Source organism: Echeneis naucrates, chromosome 5 (genome assembly GCF_900963305.1).
Source record: "Echeneis naucrates chromosome 5, fEcheNa1.1, whole genome shotgun sequence".
In the NCBI taxonomy this organism is placed as follows: Eukaryota; Metazoa; Chordata; class Actinopteri; order Carangiformes; family Echeneidae; genus Echeneis; species Echeneis naucrates.
Window position 1 is genome coordinate 13,928,376 of NC_042515.1, and position 21,316 is coordinate 13,949,691.

The window sequence follows — 21,316 nt, forward strand, 5'->3', positions numbered from 1 at the left end:
ACGTGTTGTATAGTTCTAAGAAAGACAGGCCTGTCAAGTATTTTATTTGGAATAGACTTTTACAGTACAAAACTTACAGTAGTTTTAAGATCAAATTACGCAAAAGCATAATTACATATGATACATTTGAAAAGGCTCTGCAGTTATTTAAAGCGATATCACACCGTTTACAGGAGGAGTGTGTGGGGTGTTAGAGGAAAACGGAAGGGAACAAATAGTGCAACAAGGAAAACATCTGAACACAAATTACCACAAAACTAGAATTAGTTTCTTTTCTGAAGTAGAGTCTTGTATGGTAGTAGACAGTTTATTTGGTTGTCCATAATACAATAGAAAGATGGGTGTTGGTTGGGCAGCAGTCATTGGTAGCACATGCATCAGATTTAGAAGCGCATTACTGCCCAGTGTGGCACACAAATCCCAACTCAACTTCCTCGGGGGGGCTTTGAAATGATAAATTTGCAGCTTTGATTGGGTTGCCAAGCTTTTTCATCTACAACATTTGTAGCTCTCTAAAGTTCATTGTCACGGCCACAGGTTGAGATGTAGAGGATGTTTACACACTTGTACTTTGGCTTCTATAATCCAGTCTATAGTTACTGGTTTAAAAGATCACTGGTTTTAGGTATTTCAATGACCACAACTTGGAGCCTTTTGTAATCTACAGCACCTGCACCACAGGATGCAAAAAATAAATCTTACACTCAAAACGTGAGAATTTCAACTGTTAGATGAAACTGCAGCAAAGACCTCAGGCCAAAGGCACAATAGCAAAGTCTACTACACACAAAACACACCAACTGGAGAAGATTCACACCTGGGTCTTTTACTTTTTTAAAACCAAAAAACCCTCAAGATATATTAGGTCATAAAATGTTTTGCTTTTGCAAACTGGTGTGATAATTTCAGTGATTTGCAATGACAACTTTGGTGTCAAATTTCAAGATTCTTTGATGTTCTGTTTACACACTGACTTCTGTTCCAACATTATCTAACAGTCTGTATTCTTATATTAAGGCAAGATAATCAGATTTTTTAAAATTAAATTATAATTCTGGGAAAGCCTTTTTATAACCACCTCTTTACAATTAACGTTACTATACTGGTGACAAGATCAACACATTACTCTGCCAACAAGAGACCAAATGTACAACAAAGCCGAGTTTCTTATCATTTCTCAAACAAATTTATCGCCACTTAAGAACTTAACAATCCTTGAAACAAGTGAACTGAGGTAAACATTTACATCATTTATTTTCAAAGGAAAACCTCAAATGATGTTTTCTGAACATCTGGAAAAGTGAGGGGAAAGGCAATTTTCATATCTACAAGATTTTTATGACAGCACTGAAGAGAAAACATTTTTACCCTGTTGTACTTTATATTATATGTACAAACATATTTATTTACTCAAAATTTTCCTTTTCCTACTCTAATAGGGGAAAGTGCTTAAGAAGTGGTTCTTTGGCTGAGCCACAAGGGAGCCATTATTTGGTGCAAAACAGAACCACACTGAGACCTAAATATAATATGAAAACCAATTTGTTAATTATAATTTGAAGTTTCTGCACATTTATACCACTATTTCAAATATGAGACTAAATTTAATACTTGACACAACCAAAGACCTGGTGCTAAATAAACGAAAATATCCAGTTCGAGCCTTAGATGATGCGGCCGTTTCCATTTAGTTTGACTTGGAAGGATTTTTGAAAAGCAATGTTTATCTGCTTATGAAATCACCCATTTATGAAATATTGTCAAGATATCAGTTCTGATTAACATGTAGGGGACATGAGCCATATTCTGGGCCACGTGAAAGTTAATGAGCTCAAGCCAGTAACTTTTTTTCTTTTTAATAATAGTGCATATGTGAATGCCTGTCCAAAACCTTTCTAGAAGCCTTTTATAATGGCATACAGAAAGATTCATCTTACCAAAAATGGCTGAAAGGAATATCTGTTGTGTTAAAATGTAAACAGATAGTAGCTATAGTCATGATTTGACAGTCACGACTAAAATGCAAATAAAATATCCTTTTGGATTTAACCCGTGTGGACGGTAGTAAACTGCCACTGTGCACTGCGTTCGTTCATAGCAGGGTGGGTCTAATGGGTCTAATGCACATTTAGAACATGATAAATCTGCTGAATAGCTAATTCAACAACTTTTTAAACAAGAGAAATCAACTATATTGGACTGAGAGGAATGAGAATTTTGCAAAGCCATAAGCTAGAGACAACACTTTCCCTGCTTCATCATTTTTATAACTTGGGATGTCTAACATCAGTGTTCAGTCAAGTCAACAAAGTGCAATCAGGGTTGAGAAAGGCACAACACAATGAGATAAAAACACCAAAATTCTGTTTAAATATAACATCAAAAAATTAATGTTGGTTTGCCATTTTATGGGGAAATTATAGGACCCTAGGATACAGACCCTAACCTCTTCAGTAATCTCTAAAATTGTGGCAGTGATACTCGTACTCCTTTTGTGGTGACAAAAAACATTCCAACAGTTTGTCTCACATTTGAGAGAAATGTGCAGATCGTTAATGTATTCTACAAAATAGTTTAATATAATCATAATATTCTGGCAGGTATCAGTGCAATAAAAGCAGTCATAGAAAAAAAAAAAAAAAACAAAAAACAAAAACATACACAGCCTCACTCAGCATTCACACAGATAAAGGCCTTCATTTTTCACTTACATCTTAAATTTACTTCCACAAAAAAACAAAACAACACAGGGTATTTCATGATTCTCTCTCTCGCAAACATACAATCAGGCCTGACAACCAAACCCCCATTATAAAACAAAAGTGCATCTAATTCATGGACTACTCCTTTAGCATATCTATCAAACTTGGACCTGGTTTTTGATTTTGGTCTGCACTACACTTTGTATTTTAAAAAGCTATCCTTCGTCAGCAGTCGCCCCCCCAAGATGGAGACAACTTTGCAGAGCACATTTGCTGGGGAATAAAAAAAAAAGAGCTTTTGGATCAAGGCATTAAAAACTCTACAGTTTCCATTGCAGGTGAACTAATCATTCTTCACATTAGTGTTTTAATTGTTATTTCAGTTAAAGTGCATGGAGCGAAAGTTTTGTCTTTTGTCAACTGTAATTTGTGCATCAGGTTTGAATTCAGAATTTTAGAGCAAGGCACATCTGTGGGTGAAAAAGTGATTCGGCTCTAAAACTACTCTAGAACACATTAAATTAAAAGTGCATTTTTTAGTTGATTCCTTGTTCTAAGTGCATTACAAATAAGGATTACTACTATATGCACTGTACCAATGCCTCCTCAAAATATCTCTCAGGTTAACGTCAGTGTCTTGTTAATCTTGTGTGCAGACCAAACCCATCCAGGTCCTTGTCTCAGTGTAAAAATAGCTATAGGTGAAGTCCACCCTTTACCCTCATTCAAGGATGTGCTCTCCGCGGACAATGTGTGAAGAGAATTCATAGCGGTCCTGGCTTCGATGGCCACAGATGTTACACTCAAAAGGCTGGCGAAACCCATGGCAGCCCATGTGGATGGTAAACATGACATGGTCCAGGAAAAGCACACGGCAGTGCTCGCAACGAAAAGAACGCACAGCCCGACCCTCACCATCTACAACACGGAAAGCCTCTCTGGAAGTGGAGGAGGGTGCTGTGGGTGAGCTGGGAGTTGGGGCGAGGGCAGGAGGCAGGGGGGCTGAGTGGCCTCCATCCTCTCTTTCCACCTCCCTTTCTTTGGCATGACCGGGGCTGTGTCTGTCCCGACTCCTGTGATGTGCATTGGGGGGAGGCACTGGGTTATGGTTGTTGGAGTGGATCAGATGATGGCCATTGTTACTGTGCAGGCTTGGAGTTGGAGCTGTACTGTTGCATGGTTCATCTGGCATGCTCTCTGTGTCTGTAGAGTCCTGGCAACCATTGCTAGGTGAGGGCATGTGACTGCGACCAACAGGCAGGTCTTCATGACCCTCTGCTGCCTCCCTTCCCCCTACACCCACAGCACCCAGTCCAGTTCCGCTCCCTGTACAATCCAGCCTTGGGCCTAAAGCAACAGGTGCGTGAGAGGAACTGTGGATCGGCCTGAGTTCTGATAGACATGAAGGTTGATTGGTGGGAAGGTGTAGAGGCCTCAGTGTGTCTGAAACCCCTGCTCCATTACCTGGTAAACCTGTATATTCTCCTCCCAGACCAGTAAAGTGTGGGGATTCTAGGTCTCCTGGGTGCATCTCCCCATCTCTATCCAAACCAGCACTGAGCTCATAAGGTGCATCTCTGAGGTTGAGACGTATGTGCTTTTGTCCTGCCATTAGGAGAGACATTATTACAATATTATACAATAGAAGTCTATGGAGTCTGTGTCCCAACAGCATTTTCCAAAAAGTATATTCATATTTGGAAAAATTGAAAAGGAAAACAAAATCCTGGTTTTGGATCCATCCTGAGTACCATAATGACCACAGTCTGTATAATAATGAATCGGATTTGTCAAGATAATTGATGGTAAGCTAAGACAAATCATCCAACTTCAACAAAACAAATATAGATAAAACCCTGAGAGCTGGTGGTGACATGAGTAGGACAAAAAAGCTGTCCTTTTGCATGTGGTGCCAAATTCAAGCAGTGAATGCTGCTTTCTAACTTTCCTGAATCCATCCACTCTGAGACCAAATGCTCACCTACAAATTTTTGTGGTGTGGATCTCTTGCGTTTGGTGATGGTGTTGGCGAGCCGATCGATAAATGCCATCTTGTCTGAGGAGGGTTGCAGTAGAGAGTCTGGTATAAATTCTATCTCTCTCATCTCCTCTCCTGCACAAAGACAAACTGTAATGTTATTTGGGGACTTTTTTCCCCTTTTACCCAGAGAGCATTTATCCAAAATGTTTTTGTTGTATGCTGGGTTTGATTAGACTCTAAACCAAGTTTTGGATATAAAGTAAATGCGACTGTGAGTGGGGGATTTTGTTGACTTCTTGTACTTTAGATGCTACTTCCAATCCCTTCCAAAGCCCTCCCTCATAATTATTACTGTATTATCATTTAGATTTCTGTCTTATATGAAATGAAATGTTTACCTCTGACAGGCCATGCCCATTAATGTCATAAAATACCTGCATTCTGTGCACTGGATGGCGGCTGTGACTCCAGACTCTGTAAGTAGCTGTGGCAACGCTCACGGTGCTCTTCCAGGGTACTCTGCTGTTTGTAGCTTCGACCACAATAACTGCACTTATATGGCTTCCCTACAGTTGGAGAAGACACTAGGGACAAAATAGTCAAATAGGGTTATTAATGTCAACATGTCAGCTGCTTTATATTTTAAAAAAATTCACTAACTAATTAGTTGTTTACCTGCGTGAGTGCGAAGGTGGCCTGTAAGCGCATCTCGTCTTCGACAAGCATAGCTGCAAAAGGGGCATTTAAAGGGCTTTTCCCCTGAGTGCAGCTTGATGTGCCGCAGCAGGTTACCCTTTTGTGTAAAGGAGGCACCACACTGATTACACTGGAATGGGCGCTCACCTGGGGATAGATTAAAAATTGTAATTCCAATTTCTCACAACAATCTAACAATTATCAAAACAGCTTTCTCTTATCTCAAACATTTTTGTCTACAGTGTAACTTTGCATCAATACACACAAGTTTCTAGTCTATGATATACAATACAAAAATAAAGACACAGTCAAAATCCAAAACCACTTTTATCTCTAACCTACTTTATTTAATAAAAATGGATTTTTGTGAACTAAACCTATCACTCACCTGTATGGCTACGTTTGTGTACCATGAGAACATTAGGCCCAATGCAGATCATTCCGCAGATGTCACACTTCAGTTTTCCGTTTGGCAGCCTGGTGGCTCCAGTTGGCATGGTCTCAGGATTGTTGAGCTCTCTGTAGCTTCCAACAGCCTCTGGTCCCTGCTCTTGACCTGCTTCCTCTACTCTTTCCCCTCTTTCATCTTCAGTACTACGACCTGGGTCTTCATCACTATACAACTCCACTTTAATGGAGTTGGCTAAAAAGATATAATCAAATAAACATAGCTTAGATGTCATTACATATACTAATAGACTAGCGCTTTCTCAATAACTTAAATTTGGCATTAAGAATAATCTGAACAACAAAACAATCATTAAATTAATTCCACAATATCTGTCAATTTACAGTAAAAGTGATAAACAGTTCTATTATATATTCTGAGATTTTGGGGACACGATTGACCGCTAAGGAGCTCTTTTCATAGGATTTTCTCACTGACCACTGAGGGAGCGGCAAGGAGAGGTCTCCTTGCTGTTTGGAGTGCTCACTGTTGGACCTCCAAGGGCCCCAGAAAACTCTCTTTCCATAGATGAATCTCCACTAGCTATAACAAAATGGAAAACACAAACAAGATCAGTCTTTTCAACAGCGTGACAACCTTTGAGGGTAATTACATCTGTGAGGCAACAAACCTTAATCCCACCTGATATGTAAGACCGGCCATTGCAGTCATCAACATCCATACTAGTTCAAACAGAATCCTGCAATGAAAGTTGTGTGAAGAACAAGTTCAATATGCACTTTTCAAACCTAAATTAATCATACATATAAAACCTTGTGTAAATAACGAAGACATTCACTTACAGGTATGAATCAAATCTTACATTTAAGTGGGAATTTAAACCCCTGGTACATGTTTAAATAGAGAAATTACACGTTTTTGTTTAATTTATATTATCAACTTTAAATGACCGTAATAAAACAAAACAGACATTAATAGTTAGCTTGAATGTTAGCTAACTACAGTTAATTTGCCGATGCGATTTCAGTTAGGCCACTGAGTCTGAACTGCATCAATAATTAACCGTAACATTAGCCCACTCGCCATAAATATGAAGAGCAGCCGATTACCTAACGGCACAATAAAAATTCATTAACTCGCAGCTAAGTTAGCGACAACTTTAACCTTAGCTGCTGCGGATCATCTGAGTGACTCGGGCTGATCCGCACTTACTCGGGGAAGTGAATCGGGTTAACTCGTGATAACATTTAAAAAATAAAAAAAAAGTAATTTCATGATGAACTAATGTGTCCATAAACCCTTCGCTGACAAATGGCAGCGGGACGGAAGGACGGAGTTTACACAACAGTGGCGTTGAGCTGAAGTTGACGGGTCGGCCTTGGCGGCTAACGTTAGCTTACTGCATGTGATGGAAATTACCGTTAGCCATGTTAGCTCAACTCATCTCTACAACGTTACAGCAGGCTGCCATCTTTGGCAGGTCAATAAAGAGCATGGAGCAAAGTTACACCTAAGTGCGTGGGCACTAATGAAAGGTAAATAACACTTATTTGTGGCTGTCCGGAGCTACACTGGACAGTGACGCCTTACTGAACGGTAACATAACAAACCGCCGTTAGCCTGTACCATTTTAGCTAGCTAGCCCCACAGCCAATGTTTCCTGAACCGTTGCTATGGCACCCACCGCCTCCCAGAGTGCTATGGCTAACCAGCTAGTGCTGCGCTAGCTAGCTGCCATGGTCCCCTGAAGCCTTGAAGCTTTAGGGCAGCAAACAGCAGAAGCAGCCCAATACAGAGGTGCTTTTTAAGGTTGTCCGGATCTCTTTGTAAATGTCGTGCTACCTGTCGCTGTCAGGGCCGTTCCAGTGAGATTATTCAGTTTTTTCATCAGCCTGTTTATGACGGCGACATCTCCCGGCAGCGTTTACCTCCAGCTCCAAACAATTTCCGGTGACATCCCGAGTGTCGCTGCTTATGAGCCAGCAGCAGCGGACGGGCCGACCGAAGCCTCATATCTACATTAAATATGAGAAAACACATCTTTAAGCAAGATAAACTCATTTGTACCGTAAATGTCAACGTCTACATAATCATCATACACCAGGCAAAATTTCACAACGTAATCTCATTTCCAAGGAATGAACAGTGCATAAATTTGTCTTAAAATGTGATTAAACAGAGAGACTTTACCATTACTGCGGCAGTTTTGAGATCAGGTGCCAAAATAACTCAGTACCTCACCTGTTCCCTCAAATGTTTGAATGGCTCTCTCTGTAATTTTGTTCTTCCTTAAAATAATTTATTATGGCCAGATGAAAACAGAGCCATCCTCTGAAACTCAGTCATTCCAGTGAAAATAAAAGACTGGAGTTTTATCATCAAAAGAACCACTTTAATGCTACAAACGGGTTTATGTGAATAATTTCCAACACACGAGCAAATGAGGCAAATTGTGAAAATGCATCATATATAGGCTCAGACTCAGATAATTAATTCTGTGTCGAATTGGCATCAAAAATGTGATGCCAAAGGGTGTACTTTGTAAGTATGACATAGTGAAAATATTGGCTGTTATTATCTGTAAACTCTCATCGCAAATGTATGTAATCTTTAACCTTTGACACATTTTGCTAGTGATCATCATTGATAACCTTTGTACAGTTTTTACAGTGCAATATGGTCAATTAGACCTGGTAAACTTTTTGTCTTCTCATCTTTGGTAGAAGAACTTCACTCCACATAGGCCCAAGACTCATTTCCTTTTTATAATTGTAATGTCTGAACAAGTAGCACAGGCACCATGATAATGATGAAGTAACTGTTTAAGGCCCAGAAGATAAAAAAATAAATAAATAAATAAATAAATTGGAAGATGAAACTAAGAAAACATTAGCCCTAACCCCAATGGCTCAAGAAATACAAAAGTCAAATACATAAATATTTGACATAATTTTACTTTCATCTCATGACCTCCAGATTAATCTTGTGCAAATTAGCGGTCCAATCCATATGTGTTGGGAACCACTTAATTTAGATTTACAATTTGACCAGTAAAACAGTAAATTTCTGCTTAATGTTTATGCATTTCTATTAATAATAATGTCATATTAGATACATAATTTTTTTTATTATTTTGCTTTTTTTTTTTTTTACTTTAATTTACTGGCACACACTTTAGTACTTTTACTTATGTCGGATTTTGAATGTGACATTTTAGGCTCCTAAGAACTGTGGCTTCTTCTCAGGCAACCTGTTAGTGAAGTAACCTGAAAAACTGTGTACACAGAACTGTTCGTCATTGCAGATATTACGTTTGCTTCTATTTACTGGACTTAGAATGGCATTATCTGACAAACAAAAATAAACTTATTGATTGGATTGTTTTGAAAGCTTGTTCGCTAACATATCGGACTTTTTCAGCCCCTGTCTGTTGAGATGAGGTTTTCACCAAGCATCTAAACCTTTTCTTTCTATCTGAGGTTCAGCCTGGAGGAGCGTCAGGGCCCCTGTCTGACAGGGAGGCACAAAGAGTGACCTCTACTGTGCGGTGTGCTCGTCCATGTCAGTCCCGACGTGCCCGCTGTTTTACGACGGTGTGCTTACACTATGACAGTTTCCGTCAGTTTCACTCGCGACTCGTAACCGCGCAGAATAATCCTTTTGTTTCTCCCAGTCTCGAGTGAAAACTGGACATTTATCAGTTCAGACAGCCGGTCGACATCGACAGCTACACCGGGCGGAGAAAGACGGCAGCTTTGGGAAAAGTACTCGCCGTACTACCCCGCAGTGAAACTGTGAAGTCCCAGCTCGAGGCCCAGCGGAGAGCTCGAGCGGCGGCTGTGAAAAGTTTGTTGTTGTCACGTGACGCGAGACGAATGTGGCGATAAAAGTTTGTTTTGGTAGTAAAACTTGGCGACCGACGACATTATCTGAACCCGCTAAATCACGCCTGGCCATTATGCCTCAACCAAAATGTCGAAAGATTGCGGTGATTGGTTACAGGTCTGTAGGTGAGTAAAGCACACGAGCTCAGCTAATGTTGGTCGGCTAACTGGCTAACAGGCTAAAGTCCTGGCTTTGTTTTCCCCGAGTCTGCCCGACTGTGTAACGCTAGCTCACCTTTGTCCATGTTTCTTTGTGTTCCACGTGTTTGCTGCGTAGCTGCTCGCTGTTCATCGCTCAAGTGAACCCAGCCTTGCTGAATAGCTGCAGCTTTGTGTCAGTAGTACAACGTGTGCTCTGAAAATAAAGGTAGCCAGGTCGGTGATGTCCTGATATGGAGCTGCCGTGTGTCTAAATGTTTAGTGTAGCATCACGAACATAAGCAGTGTGTGATGTTGAAAATGTGAAAGGGTTAGCGCCTGATCACATTTACCGACTTATCAGCCAAATGTTTTTGTAAAATGTCACCGTGGTCGATGTTGCAGCGATTCCTGTGACCGAGACGATTGTGTAATCGCAGTCAGGAACATCAACCATGTTGCTGTCGCAAACCTGTCCGTCATACTTGACGCAGAATGTGTTCAGATCGCCGGTTTTACCGGGCACACGCTGATCGACATGTCCGGTTTTTGGCAGACGTGTTGTGGAGAATATGGTGTGTACGTCAATCTGAACAGGACTGGGCAGTCACTTAACATTAAATAAATAAATTAGCTATTGATAATGTAAATTCTGCATAAGAATGAAATGATCACAGAAATTAATGCAACTCTAGTGGTCGTGTATTGTGAAACAGTTTTAAATAATTAAAAGATAAAGTCCCACGTAAGTCAGTATACAGACAGTTTGCCTGTTGCAGCGGCATATTTTAATGTAAAGAGGTTTTACAACATTGAATTCTAATCGTGCCGTTATTCATCAGTCACATTTTTTCTCTACACAGGAAAGTCATCACTTACAATACAGTTTGTGGAAGGACAGTTTGTTGACTCCTATGACCCCACCATTGAAAATAGTGAGTGTGACAGGATTTGCAAGTTTACATCATTAAAAGAAAGTAATTTTTCTTTGAAGGTTGTGTTTATAGAAATGTTTTGAATAACCAGCTTGTCTTTTTCCACAGCTTTTAATAAAATGGTCAGCGTGCATGGCCAAGACTTCAATCTTCAGCTAGTTGATACAGCTGGTCAAGTAAGTTCTTCTACCACCATATTTGATGGATTCCAAATATTAAACCCAGGACACTGCTACGTGCACATTGTAATGTGTACTCAAATTTTGCTTATGTTTGGTAAAGGTCATACTAAATGAGATTATTCTCCCCCTAATCCGTCTGCAGGATGAGTACTCAATTTTTCCACAGTCTCACTCTATGGACATCCACGGTTATGTCCTTGTCTATTCAGTGACTTCCATGAAAAGGCAAGTGAACAATTGCATTTTATTTATGTTAAAGAGAGAGTAATTCATTATGATACTCATATGTCTCCCAACATGGTAAAATAAGGTAGCAATACAGTCTTCGAATTTATTTTGGCATTGTAGCATGCTTCCTGATTTATTTTTTTTTATATATTTTTTTTCCCCTGTATTTCAACATAGGTACACTATTAAAGTACATATACCACAAGTATCATCTCATGCAGTATGACTTATACATAACTAGATTTATAATGTTTGATTTGCAATACTGTATCAGATAGAGTTTCAATCTGTTCTAATTATCAAGGTAGTTTTTGATAGCAAATATATGACATGTCGTGGTTTTTTGGTTTTGTTTGTTTTTTGAAGACATGTAGTGAGACGGTATTTAAATGTACTTCGATGCTTGTTTCTTTTCAGTTTTGAAGTTGTCCAAGTTCTACATGACAAGCTGCTAGACATGGTTGGAAAGATTCAGTAAGTTTAGTTGGTTTACAATTAAAAGTTGCAATTTTTTTTTTGGAAGGGGGGGGTGGGTTCTTGAAGTGTTATTTTCTGTGATTTTCTGCTTAACTGTATTTTCTTTTTAGGGTCCCAACTGTCCTTGTAGGGAACAAAAAAGATCTCCACATGGAAAGGTAATAAAGATGAATGAAAGTCCTATAAATATGAACGGCATGTGTAGGTAGCAGGGATGTAACAACACCAAAAACTCATGATATGATAATATCGTAACACAGACTCCACAATACCATATAAAAATAATATAAAAGAAGGTGATAATACATTTTTAAATTGAATTCTAAAATAAGGTAATTGCATCAGCTTGACTTTGTAAACTGTTGTTCCTTCTCATTCCTTAACATGGTGAAACCAAAATGCTTCCACATGTCAGACTTAAAACGTCCTGGAGCATCTGCAGTCTTGAAAACATTGCTACTCTGTTTTCCCTCCGCACTAGCGGTGTCTGCCATTTATGCTTTGATCTGGAAAGCAAAAAGAGATTGAAAGGTGATGGGCATGCACGTGTTGATGGTAACTGTAGTTTCCCTTTTCACTTTACTCCACCATTGTTGACAGGGTTATCAAGCCAGAAGAGGGAAAGAAACTTGCCGATTCATGGGGTGCTGCATTCATGGAGTCGTCAGCCAAAGAGAATGAGGTACTCTCTGTAAATACCTACTTGTTGGTATAGTTTACAAAAGATTTCTCACATCGGCTGACACAATGCTGGCAATGTTCTTGCAATGCAGACTGCTGTGGAGGTTTTCAAGCGGATCATTTTGGAGATGGAGAAAGCTGATGGAAATGCAGCTCCAGAAGAGAAGAAATGTGCTGTGATGTAAATGTTTATCCAGGATGTCAGTAAGATCATTTGCTGAAGACAGGAGGCACAATTTCACCGGCTTGCAAGTCGCGACCTCACCGACTCTAAGACACTGCAGTGGAACTCTTCTGCTCCATTGTGATACCAGATTGATAGTAGGACATATGCCCAGACAGTTGATAAATTATCCCAGTTGTAACTAGAGGCAGAAATTTACGAGATCAAAATGAATTTGTTTTAGACAACAAAGCACCTTTAGTGAGCGTGTTCTTTCAACATTGAAACAAACTAGGATTGCGCGAAATATTTTTCTTTTCGATCAACCAAATACTCGGAAAGTAGAGCGTGGATTTACAACTAACTACAACAGTTTTTTTCATGAACACATTATGGGGACAAAGCTACTTGTAAAGCTAATGTTTGAGACATCATTATGTCTCATAACAGAGAAGTTAAAGTACAGTGAGTGACCTTTGCTGGACAACTATACTATTCCGGCAGGTCCTCTTTGACAGATGGAGACTCACTGTCCACATTGCTTTAAATGTGCCCTTAAAATATCACCATTTCTCACAAATGATTGCTTTCTAGAATGCCCCATGTTTTCTGATATCAAATTACGCTGTGTTTTCACAGTTCTTACTGTAATTTTGATCAACTCATCTTCAGGTACTGTTCACCAATGACCTCTGGAAATTTGTCTTCATCACAGAAGAATTTGTATATACAACAATATTTTAGGTGTTTAGCTTCTCTGCTAAGCATGTAGACCTCTTTCATCATTTCTGCAGTTTAATTTCTCCTTACATTCTGTAATAAAGATGATATCTTATGGATGAACTTCAGAAAATTAACATAGATTGGAAAATATCTCTGGTATTAACCGATTATGGCCTTTTTTTTTTTTTTTATACCATATGAATAGATTCTTATTCTGATTCATTTGATACTATTGGTTATATTTTGAGTGATGCAGGCTTGCTCCCCCAACAGTATGGGTATGTGACTATAAGCCCATCATAATTATGAATATTGTTGAGTTGCAATTTTTAAATTGCATTTTAACACAGTGTATGACCAGTTAAGTGGCTGATGGCCACTGCATTAGCTTAGTAAGTTTTGAACTCGGTATTGATTTGATGACTCCTGCAGGCTTGGGAAAAGCAAGTCTAAACCATGCAGCCTATTTAATCGATTTTGTCTACTGGCATGATCACTGTCAAACACTTGAGATCTTTACTGACCTATTTTTCTTAGCTTGTGTAACCTTATCTAGACACAGGCAGTGGATTTCCTCCACAATCCTCATATTGTACCTGTAGTGGGTAGAGAAACTTTTTATCAAATGCTTGGCTGAGCAAATAGTTGACTGATTGATTGGTTGATTGATTGATGGTTGAACAGAAGCTGGTGATGCTGTGTCTTGTGCCTTACAGCTCTTTCATTATCTGCCTCTCTTCAGGACTCAAGGTGCTCATAAGAATTTCTTTTTCCTTCCCTTGACTCGATACCAAGGGCCCAGGTGGTGGTGGCGGCACCTGTACACCAATATACCCTTATGGTCAATTGTAATTCAGAAATCTTGCTGTAAACAGTTTTGTATATAAATAAATCTGTTACTCATACAATGTGTCGTGCTGATTTTTTTTCTAGGTATCAAAAGCAACAGTTCAACAGTATATTACTGCACAGCCTGCAGTGCGGCGTGTGACTCCAGGGATGTGTGACATGGATGATATTTGTTTTATTGTTTGTTGGGCTGTGCAGAATCGCAGGGCGCCATCACAGACTTGAGGTCGCGGTGCCGCAGCATTACGTGTATTACGGTAAGCACGGAGTGGTGTGTTTCAGCGGAGCACTTCGGCTCTGCTCGATCCGCCTCTGCAAACCCAACCCGGCTACAGGAAGGCACACGACCGGATGGACCATGGAGTGTGTAAGTCACCACGTTAACTTAGGCGTGTATAACTAGATAATTGTCTAACTACTATCATTATCGAGACAAACCCAGGAGTCCTGGCTTAGCTTGGCCACGGCTCTAGGTCAAGGTAACAGGTAGCGGCAGCAGCTAATAAGCTAACTAACTGTTAGGAGTTAGGAGGCTGGCTGCTTATTAAAAACGCTAAGACTGTTTCAGTCCCAATATCTGAAAACAAATTCCCAAATAAGTTTAGCACACAATATCGCAACCAGATAGGTGAGGTTTTTGACGAAAGCAAAAGGAAAAGTGCCCCCGCTGGCTGAGTCGCTGCTGTAAACACCGTGACGGCGGCGAAGGCTAATGTTTGGCTAATGTTTGGCTAATGTTTGGCTAATGCCATGGTTTCTACAATACAGTGTTTAAAACCGAGAGGACGCAACTTCAGCAGCGAGGGCACTGTGTTAGTTTGGCCTCCAGACAGTATCCTATTCTGCAGGCAGTGTGGACTGAATGGGTTTTTAACAGCGGATATAAGAAGCCGTGTTTAATTGTTACAGGTTTTAAAGACGGGAGCAGAGCTATCTGAGGTGACTGACCGCAGTCACGTCTATACTGTACAGCTGGCAGGGCGAAGCCATTATCAGAGGATCACGTAGAGGGTCCGACCTGGGCCATGATACAATGTGTTTCATGAGACTGTGACAATAATCAGGAAGTACTCAGGACTTAAACTTTAGAGATGTTGATATCACGGTATAAAAATTCACTGCTCCAATTATAAGTCATTCTCATGTCATTTATTTCTACGTTGTAAAATGACGAATTATTATCATTGGAGTGCATTCGTCGTAGTATAAGTAAGAGTACAAATTTGACGGAATTTAAAATCATGTTTGATTTGGAAATAATGTAATGTATACTGTTGCACCAATGTTATTTACACATTAGGGAGTGGGACTGCGATACAAGCATCAATGCTGCAGCTGGTGCTAACATGAAATGCTAAATATACTGCAGGATAGTGAGGCAGGTGGCTGCCTTCCTGAGTCTGGTCATGTCTGAGGTTTCTGCTTCTTAAAAGAACATTTTCATGCCACTGTCACCCATTGTTTGTTCATTTGTTTGTTTGTTGGGTCTCAAACAACTCCATATAGAGTTTGGTCTAGACCTGAGCTATATGGAAAGTGTCTTGATGTAACTCTGTTCAGATTTGGCAATATATATATATATATATATAAGATGAACTTGATTTAGCTGAATACCCCAAAATTTAATTGGTCATTGTATATGAAGTTGTCTAAAATATTGAAGTAAATGTAGTGGAGTCAGAGATACAGTAAATCTCTTTGAAATGAAATGGGGTGCAAGTATTGTAAACTGGAAATGCTCACCAATCAACCTGACCATGCATCAGTATTATGATAGCTACATAAACTTAACCATATCAACATTTAAAACTAATCATAAACATTTTAAAAGTTATGCCCATAGTCTCACTTGGCTGGCCAATAAGTGCTGCTCCCCATAATTCTGATGGCTGGGATTTATGTATTCTTATTACATGCTTTCTATTTGATGAGACTTTGAGGGGAGCATGAATTTTAATGGCACAATCTTTTTTTTTTCCAGATTCCTGTAACTATTGATGATTTAGAGGTCAAAAAGGACCCCCACATAGAGGGTAAGAAACATGTATGCTCTCCTGACACCAAGATGACAAACAGTAGAATCAAAAAACAGTGATGAATCATGGTCCTTGTGTTCCTTCAGACCCAGAGCACAATGTGTACACCAGGTTTATGAAGTCCCACCGGTGTTATGACCTTGTGCCTACCAGTTCGAAACTGGTGGTCTTTGATACATCACTTCAGGTAAAAGAAAAACAAACAACTACAACAACTGTTTTCGTTCACCAATATTAACTGAAACTTAAATTTTAATCAATGTTACAGGTTAAGAAGGCATTTTTTGCGCTTGTCTCAAATGGAGTAAGAGCAGCACCTCTGTGGGACAGTAAGAAGCAGTGCTTTGTTGGTAAGAGTAATTTTCATTTGGCTCAGTTTTTATCTCTGAGTAAGAATAAATTGAGTATTTGTCTGTTTAAATGTTAAAATGTTTAAATTCTCCACAGGAATGCTCACCATCACAGACTTCATTAACATTCTTCATCGCTATTACAAATCTCCACTGGTAAGTTAGGTTCAGTATTTTATTTGTTAACATATTAAAGTTGCACTGCAAGGTTATTTTGCTGTAGGTAGGATTTAAATGTTGTTTAATATGCTCATACTCCCTTTGTATCAGCTTGTTTGTAGTTTACTTTATTGGCTCACATTAATGAAGTTACTGTTTCTTTGTAACCTTTCAGGTTCAAATATATGAGTTGGAGGAACACAAAATTGAAACATGGAGAGGTAAGAATGTTTAATATCTCATCTCTTGTCATTTACACTGGTTATCTTGAAAGTGAACTATATGGTCTGTTATGCTTATAATAGAGCTCTACCTTCAAGACTCTTTCAAGCCCTTGGTTTGCATATCACCCAATGCAAGGTGAGTTATCTTGGTGGTGTTAAATGTCACTTGATTGCATGGTTGTTCCATGATGTTTAATGCTTAAGTCTGTGTTAGTAAGTCCTGTGGGTGTAAACATTTCAACTGACGTTATTTTTTCACACATAAATCTTATGACCAGAGACTCTTTTAAAAACTGACAGTCATCAGATACTTGCTGAAAATTTGCTATGAACACATACAACTTTTATAAGCTTACCATTAACTTAAGAAGTTCGTCAACAGTATAATCTTCTAAGACGTATGTTGTATAAATAAGGTTGGTAGTGGATTTGAAGTTTTTGCTTGTATCCATAACATGTATTATATAAAAACTTAAATACATTTCCTGACAACATTAAAAAGTAGCATTAGAAGCACAGACAAGTATACTCTGTTTTCTTCTTCATTCTCAGCATGCCACATCTAAAATAACTTGAACCTCTCTGCCTTACAGTTTGTATGATGCAGTGTCATCTCTCCTGATGAACAAGATCCACAGATTGCCTGTAATAGACCCCCTGACAGGGAACACACTCTACATTCTCACACACAAGAGGATTCTCAAGTTCCTGAAGCTTTTTGTAAGCCCTTATGCTTCTCTCGACACTGCTGTGGCATAAAATGTTTAAATTGCCTGCCATTGTTTTTTCTTTGTTTGAGTCTGACAGTAACAGATTATTGGCTACAGTAAAGGAAACTTTGTGTTTCTACTTACCTTCAATACACCCCTTCCCATATAGATTTAATCAAGCATGTGCTTTCTCTTGTCACTTTTCAGATTTCAGAAATGCCAAAACCCTCGTTCTTGGGACAAACCTTGGAGGAACTAAACATTGGAACATTCCAGAACATTGCAGTGGTCCGCTCAGACACACCACTGTACACGGCACTGGGTATTTTTGTTGAGCAGCGAGTGTCAGCCCTGCCTGTTGTGGACGACAAAGGTATGTGGGCATCTAAAAGTGACATTCTTGTGGTTTTTGCATAAACAGCCTCTTCCTCTTGAGTTTTATTTATGCACTGAGCTTCTGATTTTCTCTTGCAGGTCGAGTGGTGGATATTTACTCAAAATTTGATGTTATTGTAAGTCAGGATATCTTTTGGTCTACTCGTATTTATTTCTATTTGTTTGCAAAAAATAAAGTAAATTAGTTCTTTTTTTTTAATTGAGTAAAGCAACAAATATCTATTCTTTTCATAATCTGTTAATTTGGAAATTGGCTCTTTGGCAAACAGGATTTATCATTTCACATTTTTTTTCACAAGTATTATTTACCAAGTAAGAGTATGATTGTTATTTGTATCGATCAATTAATAGACATGTAACTGAAATTGCCATAATAATAGTGTCATTGAGGAAAATGTATTTAAAACTTCTTTGATAGTATTGTATATTATTATTTATTTTATTTTATTTATTTTTTTTTTAATTCCACGTTTGTACAGAACCTGGCAGCAGAGAAGACGTACAACAACCTGGATGTGACTGTGACCAAAGCCTTGCAGCACCGGTCTCAGTACTTTGAAGGAGTCTTGACTTGCCATAGGCATGAAACCCTGGAGGCCATCATCAACAGACTGGTGGAGGCTGAGGTGGGTTTCAGATGTTTGTTTATGTCACCAACTAGCTGCCGCTTGGAGCTGGTCTGCGCCTACACACACCTCAGTGTTATTTCTAAACTGAATGACTTGCATAATACTGAACCCGGCTCAGCTTTCTCCTGTTACTGAGTAACAAAAATCTCTGCCAGCCATTCTGTAACTGTGATGTCTTGTTGCTCCTCAGCTCTCTTGACATGATCTACTGGCTGTTTATATCTTGTGTGTGCCCAGAGCTTTGCCGTGTATCTGCTTCATTACACATTCTTTTGTCTGTGGTATAAATTGTATTTTGCAGAGACAAAGCCAACACTGATGGTCTTCTCTGTCCCTCAGGTGCACAGGCTAGTGGTTGTGGACGAGCAAGATGTGGTGAAGGGAATTGTCTCTCTTTCAGATATTCTCCAGGCACTAGTGCTTACTGATGCTGAAGAGGGTAAGAACTTTTATGGAGTTTGCATATTTTCCTTAAAATAAGAAGGATCCTAGAAAATTAAAAATAAAAAGTTGTGCAATCTTTCACATACTTTTCTAAATGTGTCTGTGAAGTTAAGTTTGATTTTTCTGTTCACAGGCACTGCTTAGCGAAAGAAGCATAGCAAAGCAAAGGGAAAATAAGAACAGACATGCAAGAGGGGAATTATGACAATAGGTTTTAGTATCATCCATCTCTTGCAACTGATTTCTCTCTACTCACAAGAGGCATGAGCCTCTCTGCAGAGATATGAATTTCACTACATGTCAACAAACAAGTCTTGTTATTTTATTATTTTAGTCATATGACAAATGCATCAGAAGCTCCTATAAGTCCAACCAAACTCCAGGTTGTCAGATAATGACAAAAGGGAAGGGAAGTGCTGACGGATGACTGGCACTTCCCAACATTGTGCCTGTTGTCGTGCTGACCTATGTATAAGTCAACACATCTTTAATTCCAGTTTATGTATCCTATGTATGGCTAATTTTAATTAACAATAACTTTTCTGTGTGGTGTATTTAGACAGCACCACACACTAAAGTGCATTAGACATTGCTGTACGCCCCACCTTTTATACACATAAGTACTATAATGTCATCAAGCTCAAATTTTAAATTTATTCAGTCAGCTTTATTATTTAAAGGCAGGTGGAGGATAGAGCTATCGGTCCTTTAACTTGAGCCAATTTTTTTTTCCAGCATGCAAAAACATATTGAGGGACATATGGTTACTTCAGTATTTATCTGTATGCATACTGTACATACATACAGAAATTAGCCACATGTGTACATTTTGAGAAGACCATTAAAAATTATTTGAATAGTTCATTTTAATTTATAATCGTGAAAACAGCAGGGAAACGTTGGAATTTGTCATTAGTCTTGACTGAGAATTATTTTAAACACGTAAAATTAAAAAGGCTTGCTCATAGTCTTGTGTGGCTTTTTGCACATTTCAGGTTCTGGACCTGATGTCCCAAAATTTACTCTTGATAATTCTCATCTTTATTGAAAAATGTGATCTTTTGAACAATTACATTAATTTGCCAGTGTTACCAATGTGAGAAGAATCCAAGGGCATTGGTTTTGATCTGCAGTGTAGGCAGAAAGCATAGGAGCAGACCAGGAACAGCACTTTAGGCTCCCAATACAACCTCATTGGTAAAGTTTAGAGCAGCGCTGAAGGATCTGCTCTTAGAGACAACTGTTAATTATGCTGTTTGAGTGCATAAACTCAAAATATTTATGGGTTCTGTATTGTTTCCACATAAAAGTAAATATGTAATTGATCTTTTTTTTGTGCTTGTTTTGTCTGCTACACTTTGGGGTTTAGCATTATTACATTGGATTTGCTTTTTGCTCCAGTGCTGGAAATTCTCAGATTTTTGGAAATGTGGTCCATTACTTGAAAACTAATGGTCATATTAGTTGATGGTGAATTTATGTTGATGTTAGAGTTTGAAATATTAGTTTATTGTGTTTCCAGTGTGTCAAAAGTCTTTATCGAAATCACTGAATGCCAGCATTTCCTTTCTATTTTCTAAAGAGCATATACCGTTCACACACTTTCTCTTCTAGTGTAAACGAAACAGAACGTGTACAACTAATGTAAGTTTTTGTACTAATCTGCATTGAGATTATCATTTAAAGGACGAGCAATAAATGTTCTGATGGTTTGTTTTAAAATTGTAGATTTTTTTAAAAATCCATGCATCTTGTATATCACATAGGTTTTGTATGAACATATGAGTGTAGGATTGTTTCCTGTAATTGTTGTAGCAACATTTTTGACAGCTGCGGCCAGAGGCATGATTTTTCAGGTTGTCCACAATGTTTGTCTTTTTAATTATTTTACACTAACTCAGGAACAAACTAAACTACATATTTACATATTATCAGATAAAGGAAATGAAATATGTATTTACTGGCAAATTATTGCTCAAAAACACAACCAGCAGATCCAGAGCAGCATCAGCATTCATCTTTTCATTAATTGGTTCTGTCTATCTGATACATTTAGTTCCAGCATTATCTCATTTTAGTGCTGAGTTGGTCACTTAAGCGTCATATGCTCCCTAACCTACTAATGACATTTCCTGTTTGTTTGGTTTTATGGGAACCGTCAGGGTAGCCCAAAAAATGTAAAACTGTGGGCTGGAAAACCAAAATAAAGATCTGAAAGATGGAAAAATGCACTGTAGAGCATCCATTGTTAATCTAAAAATATTTTTTATAACTGCTTTTACTATTTAAAGGTGAAATAAAATAAAAGAAATGGACACAA

General features: G+C 38.7%; 3 protein-coding genes across 9 annotated transcripts; 2 read left to right on the forward strand and 1 right to left on the reverse strand.

The window, feature by feature from the left end:
* Positions 1-25: 25 nt before the first annotated feature.
* LOC115043204 (zinc finger protein Eos) lies at positions 26-10,283 on the reverse strand. Of its 7 annotated transcripts, none has more exons than XM_029501459.1 (9): positions 9,908-10,283; positions 7,717-7,803; positions 6,470-6,527; positions 6,266-6,370; positions 5,768-6,022; positions 5,359-5,526; positions 5,118-5,267; positions 4,684-4,815; positions 26-4,307 (listed from the first exon to the last, which is right to left on the reverse strand). In XM_029501459.1, exons 3-9 carry the CDS (start codon positions 6,507-6,509, stop codon positions 3,424-3,426), a joined length of 1,734 nt encoding a protein of 577 aa, XP_029357319.1. In that variant the 5' UTR covers positions 6,510-6,527; positions 7,717-7,803; positions 9,908-10,283; the 3' UTR covers positions 26-3,423. The 7 variants fall into 7 exon arrangements, with proteins under 7 accessions (XP_029357319.1, XP_029357318.1, XP_029357323.1 ...); XM_029501458.1 differs by having other exon boundaries at positions 7,631-7,803; XM_029501463.1 differs by having other exon boundaries at positions 6,459-6,527; positions 7,631-7,803.
* Positions 9,355-14,096, forward strand: rhebl1 (Ras homolog, mTORC1 binding like 1). Its single transcript, XM_029501466.1, has 8 exons — positions 9,355-9,798; positions 10,674-10,745; positions 10,854-10,921; positions 11,070-11,152; positions 11,573-11,629; positions 11,743-11,790; positions 12,233-12,314; positions 12,406-14,096. The coding sequence occupies exons 1-8, from the start codon at positions 9,747-9,749 to the stop codon at positions 12,496-12,498; spliced, it is 555 nt and encodes a 184-aa protein (XP_029357326.1). The 5' UTR covers positions 9,355-9,746; the 3' UTR covers positions 12,499-14,096.
* Positions 14,097-14,315: 219 nt separating this feature from the next.
* Positions 14,316-21,316, forward strand: prkag1 (protein kinase, AMP-activated, gamma 1 non-catalytic subunit). The gene is made up of 13 exons (XM_029501107.1): positions 14,316-14,415; positions 16,030-16,081; positions 16,171-16,271; positions 16,353-16,434; positions 16,532-16,590; positions 16,769-16,814; positions 16,899-16,953; positions 17,411-17,537; positions 17,735-17,900; positions 18,002-18,039; positions 18,403-18,549; positions 18,892-18,991; positions 19,130-21,316. The coding sequence occupies exons 1-13, from the start codon at positions 14,407-14,409 to the stop codon at positions 19,138-19,140; spliced, it is 993 nt and encodes a 330-aa protein (XP_029356967.1). The 5' UTR covers positions 14,316-14,406; the 3' UTR covers positions 19,141-21,316.